Source organism: Psammomys obesus, unplaced genomic scaffold (genome assembly GCF_907164565.1).
Source record: "Psammomys obesus unplaced genomic scaffold, mPsaObe1.curated_primary_1811, whole genome shotgun sequence".
In the NCBI taxonomy this organism is placed as follows: Eukaryota; Metazoa; Chordata; class Mammalia; order Rodentia; family Muridae; genus Psammomys; species Psammomys obesus.
This window is the reverse complement of record NW_026591086.1, coordinates 55,625,276-55,634,717: the sequence shown is the minus strand read 5'-3', so window position 1 is coordinate 55,634,717 and position 9,442 is coordinate 55,625,276. Positions and strand designations below refer to the sequence as shown.

The 9,442-nt window shown below is 44.3% G+C and overlaps 1 protein-coding gene across 2 annotated transcripts in view; it reads right to left on the bottom strand.

The window, feature by feature from the left end:
• Positions 1–9,442, bottom strand: part of Gpc6 (glypican 6) — a 1,089,239-nt gene that overhangs the window by 2,275 nt on the left and 1,077,522 nt on the right. For both annotated transcript variants that reach the window (XM_055609996.1, XM_055609997.1), the window contains one exon: positions 5,707–5,882. In XM_055609996.1, the coding sequence (XP_055465971.1) occupies positions 5,707–5,882 (176 nt within the window). The remainder of the gene's footprint in view (positions 1–5,706; positions 5,883–9,442) is intronic.

Below are 9,442 nucleotides of genomic sequence, written 5' to 3'. Positions count from 1 at the left end.
TTCTTCTTCTTCTTCTTCTTCTTCTTCTTCTTCTTCTTCTTCTTCTTCTTCTTCTTCTTCTTCTTCTTCTTCTTCTTCTTTGTTTAATGCTAGTACTCTATTAGAATATAAATGTTTTTGAGAGTAAAGTCTTTGCATAGATCATCCATTTCCAAGTGACCATTGATCTTTGATGTGCAGCAGATTCTCCAAAAATTCTTGTTGAATCAACCAATATGCCCTGGGCATTTAGTTCAACTTCTATCACTTTCTATAACTAAGCACAAGCAGTTGGTAACATTTGGCTTGCACGCGGTGTATAGAGACAATTTGATAAAATGTAGAGGCGAGCTCATTGCTGCCAATGCTGCCAGACGAAAAAGATTTGTTTCCCCCAGAAAAGGCGGCCTAACACTTCAGCTACCATTATTAATTTGGCTGGACAAGAGTGAAGCTTTCGACAAGCATCTTTCTCTTCACTTGTAGAAATAAAAGTAATAACATCTATTTCCCAAAACTTGTATGGGGATAAATGAGACAGAGTCAGGAAACAGCCATCTTTGCAATGAGGTTTGCTTATTCTCATTTACTCAGTGAGTTCCGCTAACATTCCTAAACTCCTGCCCTGCTCTTGGGCCTTGCTGCTCAGGAGACATGGGTACCATTTTGGATTCAGACTGTAGTGTTCCCCTGAGTGAAAAAGAACATTCAGAACTGTTTTCTCCCCTAAATGGAACATCTAAATACCAGATAAGATCATTTGAATACATTATATGAGGTTCTTAACATTTCTATGCCTTATCTTTATTGGCCTTTACAAGGAGAAAAATGCCCATTAATTAAATTCAGAGATATCAGAATTGCAAAGGGAATTGTTCTGAACACCAATATCATGAACAAGAAGTAATATAACCTTTACAAAGATATTATTAAAGTGACTTAGAATATTAAAATTGTGGGAAGCAAACAGTGACAAGAGGTTCTGACTGAGGAAAAAAAATGTCCCCAATCTTTTTGAAAGGGAATCATAAATGCACATGTTATGGGCAACTTAAAAAATGATTAAAAGCGATAAGGGTGGTGATAGCTATGAAATGTGATAATGGTTTATAGGCTAGACAGTGTCTTAAAACAGTCCCAATCAGTGCTTGCGTTAGAGGCAAGGGACTCTCTTCACTGTCTTTGATTTTTGTTTTCTTGTGAGAAGAAATTGAGAAAAATCATTGCCTCCTTGACATTCCTTGAGTTTTGCAGAATGACATCTCCTTAGACTAAAGAGGAGAGAAGCATAGTAAAGCAGACATCAGATAATTCTTACATAACTTCAGCAGTCATCTGAATGGTTACTCTCCAGGTGTAACAGCGCATTATTACACGGAGAAGATGCACAAAGCGAGGATCACGAGGCTAAGTGATGAGGAAGCAGAGAAGGGTAAGAGCTCATGCGCCACTCTCTTCTGAAGAGGAAGGGAGAGGCCTGCTAAGTCAGGAAGTGATAATGAGATGATTCTGAGACATGTGACAGCACTGAAGTCCATTATGGCGGTAATTACCCTGTGCTGAGGGAATCAATTCTCGAGGTCTTTAAAAGTGGAAGAACACACTAAGAACTTTCTGTAGGGACGGCTCAGTAGGATGGTGTCAGGGCTGAGATGACGCCGTCTTCCGTCTGTAACTTGTGCCTTTCCATCTCATTAACCAAGCACGGACGCATCTTCAGCTTCAGCGATTCAGAGAGCAATGTAAGGATCACTGGCAGCTTTACAACTGATGTTCAAGGGTTCTTTCCCTGTGAATTCTCCCAGGGAACACTCTCAAGAGGAACCAGCACACCCAGGAAGAAATCCCACATAGCATGTGCCTCTGTCGCTCTGCATCCTGAAGTCACTTAGACAAAACCCAAACATACTTAGCTTTATTTCAGTGTTCTCTTAGGAGAGCCCATGACATCACTTCAAGTGTTTTTGTGATCCCCACTGAAACTATCATGTGCAATATTATTTCAGCAGCTTACTATTTCTCTACTATTTCAGATATAAATGTTTATGGTTTGTATCTGTGAACAGCAGAGTAAGGAAGGATCTAAGGCATTGAACCTGCTCACTACTCTCAAAACACCGTTTCAGCTCTTCCGTAAGTTACTTCAGGGAGAACCCAATAGGTCCCCAGCTAGCACCTCTCACTGTTTGCTGTTTCTCACATTTTTGTTTTCTTTTGTTTTTTAATATTCTAAGGCATTTAGCAATGACTTTGTAATGGAAGACTTTGAGTCTCAAGAAGTATGGATTCTTCCCCCAGATTACCATGAGGCCTTATCCCAATAAACTCATTAATATTAAAATGCTACAATTTCAAACAAATAGAAAATAGGAACTTGCACAGCATCTAGCCTAGCACAGCGTCCTAGCCTAGCACAGTACCCACAGAGTGTCATTGCTGGCCCTTGTGCTCTGGGGACTCACTGAGGTCTGTCGATTTGAGTCTCCTGTCTGTAATCATGAGAGAACATCATACCACTTAGTGATAACTGAAGAAAACATCCAAATTCAAACTCTGAAGTGTGGTTTCTATTGCATGTGTGTGAGCTTTGAATCATTATAAATTCAAGAAGTGCTTATAAATGTTGCTTCTGAGGGACAACATGGGGGTTCAAGCCCAGTTCATCAAGAAATCTGTAGAAGGGTCTTTAGGCAGTGATGGGGGAAGCAGGGCTTTGGACAGATATACATGTTGTTATAGAAAAGACAAGGTAAAAACTCTATCATAAACAGCTCAGCTGGTAGATGAAGTTTTATTTTTGCTTTCATGTGGTATGGCTAACTAATTCACTTGGAGCTGGGATGACAGCTCAGTCAGGCAAGTGCTTGCTGTGCAATTATAAGAATCTGAGTTTGAACCCGAGCACTTACAAAAATGCGAAGTGCAGTGGTGTGTACCTGAAATTCTAGCACTGGGGAGGGATGGACAGGAGGATCCCTGGGCTCACAGGCCAGCCAGCCTCGCTGAATTTGTAGCTCCAGGTCTCAGTGAAAAACCCTCTCTCAAAAAATAAGGTTGATCATCCCTAATTTAAAGCTGTACTACAGAGCAATAGTAAGAAAAACTGCATGGTACTGGCATAGAAACAGGGTGATCAGTGGAACCAAACTGAAGACCCAGAAGTAAACCCACACTCCTATATGTATTTTGATTTTCAACAAAGAAGCCAAAACCATACAGTAGAAAAAGAAAGTATCTTCAACAAATGGAGTTGATATACATGTAGAAAAAGGCAAATAGACTCATATTTATTATCCTGCACAAAACTCAAGTTCAAGTGGATCAAAGACCTTGACATAAAACCAGATACTCTAAATCTACTAGAAGACAAAGTGGGAAAAAAATCTGGAACTCAGTGGCATAGGAGACTACTTCCCAAACAGAATATCAACAGCCCAGGCTCTGAGATCAACAATTGATAAATGGGACCTCATGAAACTGAAAAGCTTCTCTACGTCAAAGGACACTGTCAATAGCACAAAATGGCAGCCTACAGATTGGGAAAAGATCTTCAACAACCCTACATCAGACAGAAGGATAATATCTAAAACATGCAAAGAACTTAAGAAATTAAACAGCAACAAATCAAATAATCCAATTAAAAAAATGGGGAACAGAGCTAAACCAAGAATTCACACCAGAGGAATCTTGAATGGCTGAGAAGCACTTAAAGAAATGCTCAGTATCCTTAGTCACCAGAGAAATGCAAATCAAAATGATTTTAAGACTTAATCGGTACACCAGTCAGAATGGCTAAGATCAAAAACTCAAGTGACAATACATGCTGGAGGGCATGTGGAGAAAGGGGAACCCTCCTCCATTGCTGGTAGGAATGTGAACTTGTACAACCTCTCTGGAAATCAATCTGGCACTTTTTTAGAAAACTGGAAATAGTTCTACCTCAAGACCTAGCTATACCACTCCTGGGCATAAACCCAAAAGATGCTTCATCATACAACAAGGACATTTGCTCAACTATATTCATAGCCACTTTATTCATAATAGCCAGAAACTGGAAACAACCTAGATGTTCCTCAACTGAAGAATGAATACAGAAATTGTGGTACATTTATATAATGGAATACTAGTTAGCAATTATAAACAAAGAAATCATGACATTTGCAGGCAAAATGCAGGATGGAACAAGAAAAGATCATCCTAAGTGAGATAACCCAGACCCAGAAAGACAGACATGGTATGTACTCACTTATAAGCAGATATTAGACCTGTAGTACAGGATAACCATAATACAATCCACAGGCCCAAAGAAGCTAAGTAACAAGGAGGGCCCAAGAGAGGGTGCCTGAATGTTACTCAGAAGGGAAAATAGAATAGACAGCAGAGGTGGATGAAGAGAGGGAACTGGGCAGGAGATGGAACGGGGAGGGAAACAAGAGTGGGGATCATCTATGGGGAGAATGGGGGTGGGAGGTGAGAGGGCTGGAACAAGAAGGGAAACTGAGGGGGGCGTCTCTTTGTCAAGCTGGAGGCCTGGGACAGGGTGGGCTCCTGGGAGGATACGGGTGTCATTCTAGCCGAGACTCCTAAGGGGAGGACACATGAAGACTGAAGTAACCACCTCCTAGCCAGGAAGGACTAGTGGAAGGAGGGGAACAACAATACACTCATAAAACCCGTGATCCAAAAATGACTCTGCCTACAAGAAGTGCAGGGATGAAGAGGGAACAGAGAGTGAGGGAAAGTCCAACCAGTGATTAGCCCAACCTGAGACCCACCCCAAGGTAGGGAGCCAGCCCCTGACACTATTAATGATGCTCTCATCTGCTTGCAGACAGGACCCTAACTTAATTGTCCTCTGGGAGGCTGCAGCCAGCAGCAGATGGAGACAGATGCTGGGACTTGCAGTCAAAACATGGGGCAGAGCTCCGGGGATCCTGTGGAAGTGTTGGGGAAAAAATGGAAGGTCCTGAGGGAACAGGAACTGCACAAGAAGACCAACAGAGATAACCACCCAGTCCCATGAGGGCTTTCAGAGACTGAGACATCAAGTAAGGAGCATGCATGATCTGGACCTAGGCTCCCTGCACATATGTGGCTGATGGGAGTCTTGGTCTTCATGTGGGGAGTCTGGTGAGAGGAGTAGAGGGGGCTGTTTCTAACATGGACTCTATCGCCTGCTTTTGGATCACTTCCTCCTGGCAGTGTTGCCTGGCCTGGCCTCAGGGGATGAAGATATGCTCAGTCCAGGTGTGACTTGATGTACTGGGGAGGCTAAAACAGGGAGGGAGCCTTACCTTTTCTGGGGAAAGGAAGAAGGGAGGAGGAAAGGAGGGGAAGTGGAGAGACTGGGAGGAGGGGAGGGAGAGGGCACCCTTGGGGTGTAAAGTAAATACACTGAAATAAAATAAAAGAAAAAATAAGGTTGATAAGATCTGAGAAAGAATGTTATTTATGGCTGACCTCTTGTGTACACATGTACAGAAACAGATATCAACACACACACACACACACACACACACACACACTCACACACTCACAGTCATTTGTTAAGAGCAATTGCAACTTTAGTTAGCATATGTTTTGTGGCTCAGAGTGGAAAAGCTTCATGATTAAGGAATAATGTGATGTAATCAAAGATACTCATTGCTCTTGGAGAGAATCTTAAGAGCACAATCTTGCACAACCGTTTTAACCGGGGGCTCTCCCGCCTTTGTGCCCTTTCCTTACTTGTGTCTTGGAAGTTGACGTCATTGCCGTTGTATGCGTTCTTCAGCTTGTTGGTCATCACCCGGAGAGCCATGATCTGCTGTCTGATGAGAGTGTCGGGCCGGGTGATGTCCACCTCCACCTCGGGGTTGTTGATTTGGTTGGTCAGCCCGTCATTCATGATCTCAGGCAGGTATCTGTGAGGCAGAGAGGAAGAGGCGGGTCGGCTGATGGTGCAGTGACCTGGGAACTGACGCCTGCCCTGATACCTCAGACAGAAAGCCAAGTCTCCTGGGGCAAACTGTAGTGAATGTTTGGGAAAGTGATCCCAACTGTAAGGGTGAGTGTTGTGAGACAGAGTGCAGCCTGCAGAGTGCAGCCGGAAGGCCTTCAGACTCATGTTTTACGCACAGAAAGTTCGTATGTAGGTTCATCTCTAAATGAGCACTAAATTGTGGATTAGGGTAAATCATTCTTCAGGTTAACTACCCTTCCCCTCCTCCACCCAAAGAGTTCTGAGGTTCCAGTAGCTTCCTAGTACAAAGTTCTTCTGGATATTAAAAAAGTCTTTGAGATGTTTCAGGCAAAGTCAGTGATGGCTTAGGCCTTTGACATGTCTAGCAGGGCTTTTGTTTCTATTTAGGCAGTGCTGTGAATCGAACCAGGGTCTTATGTATGCTAGGCAAGTGCCCTACCAATGAGCCACACCCATATCATAGGCTTTTAATTTTGTAATATCATCTTGGGTCTAATTTCATAGCATGTCAACATTCAGTTAAAAATAAAAGGCTAAAATCTTATTTAATGCTTCTTGTTTAATACTTTTTGTCAGTTTTTTAACATGCTGGATGATGTCACCCGGAAGGTTTTTCGAAAGGGGAATAAAGAGCCCATGAGCGTGTTTGGAGGCCTGGTCACTCCTTATGCTCATGACCCATGAACTCTGCAGTCCTCCCGCTCTCGATGTCGGGAAACTTCTCTCATATGCTCCTTTCTTTCACCTACATCTCCTTGGAGCATAGGTGGTTACAGTGGCTCAGACAAACCTCTCCAGGGTAACCTGCACGTGCGGTCTGGCTAATCTTCCCGAAACCTCGCCCTCACCGGTTTCTCCTCCAGCTTGAAGGACAGCGATTTAAAGAGCACTGACTGAGGAACTACACTGTGAAATTCCAGCCCGTGTAACAGAGAGGTGTGCCTGTCCCGCGCTGTGTGAATAGAAAGCCAAAGCCAACTGATGAAAAGCAAGTGTAGAGTCTAGCAAGCGGTAAAACTGAGTTCTACAAGATGCTTCGACAAGCTGGGTCTGTAACTGGCATCTGGCGTGTGTGTGTGTGTGTGTGTGTGTGTGTGTGTGTGTGTGTGTGTGCAGTCTTGGTGAGGAAAATTCATATCGAGTCAGGGCTAAACTGATTTAGAGAACAGCCGAGCGCTGGCTACTGCAGACCTGACCGCTAACTTGCTGGTAGGCAGTACATCCCATTTTCATGGTTAGAAAAGAGTGAGATTGTGTTATGAGCAGAGGAAAAAGCCAGGAACCTTTCCCCACCACATTGCTCTGCAGGGTTTTCTGTGTTTGTTTATTTTTGTTATTGTTTTTTTATATTTTTTTTGTCCATAATGATTTAAATCTGAAAGATATTCAAATAGGACTCTTGTTTTCTCCTAAGACAGTTCCAGCTCTCAAGAATCTGGCCTTAGGTTTGTGTGGGCATTCCGGGTACTGTGCAAACAACCACTCCAGGTTGAGGAACTGACCTGTCACTGATCTGTCGTCACCAGGCTATGCAAGCCTCATCAGCCTGGCTTACTCTGTCTTTTCCTCTGTGTCATGCTTTTCATTCAGGGCATTTCAAAATATACAGAAATAGAGATGACAATATAAGGAACCTCTGCAACTAAAATTTGAATTCCCTTTCCTGTTCCTGCAAAGGTGCCGTCCATGCCTGTGTCCTGGTCAGAAATCAATGGCACCCCAGGGGGGCAATAGGGGCAATTCCATGGAAAGACTATTTACAAGGGTGCCGGTGTGACTGGAGGGAACTGTACAAGGTGACAGAAGGAGCCTTAGAGACGAAGGAGAGACATGTTACCAGGATGCACCAGAGCTGAAGCCATGGCCTCACTACTGTCCTGACAGGGAGGGAGGTGTCAGAGGGTTGCTGACCTCAGCAGTTCTTTTTGGCTGAGCCTAACTGGAAGCCAACTGATGGGGAACTCAGAGGATCTGGCTTCCATGGCACCAGCCAGCGGCCAGGGTGGAGGCACAGAACAACTTTTAGGGGATAACAAGGGTGTTTTTGTTGTTGTTGTTGGTTTTGTTTTTTTAGTAGTATTTTGCTCTGCGGGGTGTTGCTCCAAAACTCAGGCTGGCCTCGAACTTGATAGGCTTTCCTCTGCCTCCTGATTCCTGAGATCCAGGGATATAGCACCATGGCTGGCCATGGGCTTGGCATGTGCTGTTTCAAGTGCAAACTGTGGTTTCTGACCGGTCAGGCTGGGGGCCCTGACTGAGTCTCTCCTGCTCCTCCTGCTTTGATGGGCAGCTGAGCTGACCCCCCCCCAGTTCATCATTCCCATCTACATATATGTGGACTGCCCTTATGCGTGGTATTCTTGCCTCTTCTAAAAATTACTTTCCAAAGGCCAGAAACCAAAGAATACAGTATGTACAGGAGGAGCCACACGGAAGGAGTGACGCTCCGGCGATGTGTGGAAATTAAGTGTTATGCATGGCATATTTGTATAGGGATCGATTTATTCAAACCAGAGGTCTCCAGAACAAGCTGTGTGTTTCCACCTATATTTGGAACAAAACTGACTTTTGTACAAAATAAAAGCAAAATGCAGAATGCATGACAAATTCTTTTCCATGAACCTTCAAGTTATCTCTGCCCTAAAAATAATGTTAAGAGGAAAAACAAAACATTAAACCCAAGTATCCATCTATCTTTATTTTTGCAGTAAATGTAAACTCCTGCCGTTCTTTTAAATATATCTGGAGCGTAAGCAAATTCTTGTTGGCCCAGAGACTGTCCTCCCAGTGTAACTTCTAACACATGGCATTAAATTGGCTGTTTCTGACAGGGTACTGTGACTGCCAGATTCCTGGAGTTCAGTAATGATGACAGCCCACCCGAATACATGGGAAGCACAAGCCATCAGCTGCTGCTGCAGTTCTAGGGGCCGCAAGGTGGTGGCCGGTGCTCCTGCTGCTCTGTATTCCGGTCATTATTCCTGCAGACGTGCCCAGGCTGCGTCAGAGGGGGCGCCGTCTCTCTTGCACTCCATGGGCAGTGCTTAGCTAGCCTCATTTGTCAGCAGCTTGCTGCAGTAGCCTGCATGGGAATGCCGCCCCTGGGAGCCTGGACATTCAGCAGCAGTGAGAGACTGCCAGGCAAGCCCAGCATCTCACCGTGCTTGGTGATGCTGAGCCACTTACAATCAGAACAAGGAGCAGGGCCCTCGTGCCCCCCAGAATGCTTCTTCCTCTCGGTGCTTTTCAAGGGCGACTTCAGAAATTTAGACATAAAATAGTTGGAACATAAAACAGCTATTTTTGCCACTGTAGATACAGATGCTTATGCGATATCTGTGGCAGACAACTGTGTAGTTGGAAGGGGATGGGAAAAGGGATGGGAAAGGATGTGAAGAACCCAGAAGGTTTTTTCTTCACTCAGCTTTAGCACAAGTCTTTTGAGTGACAGCAACTTGCACCTTTGGGAACATAGACCGAGGGTGTTGGCACCCACAGCCC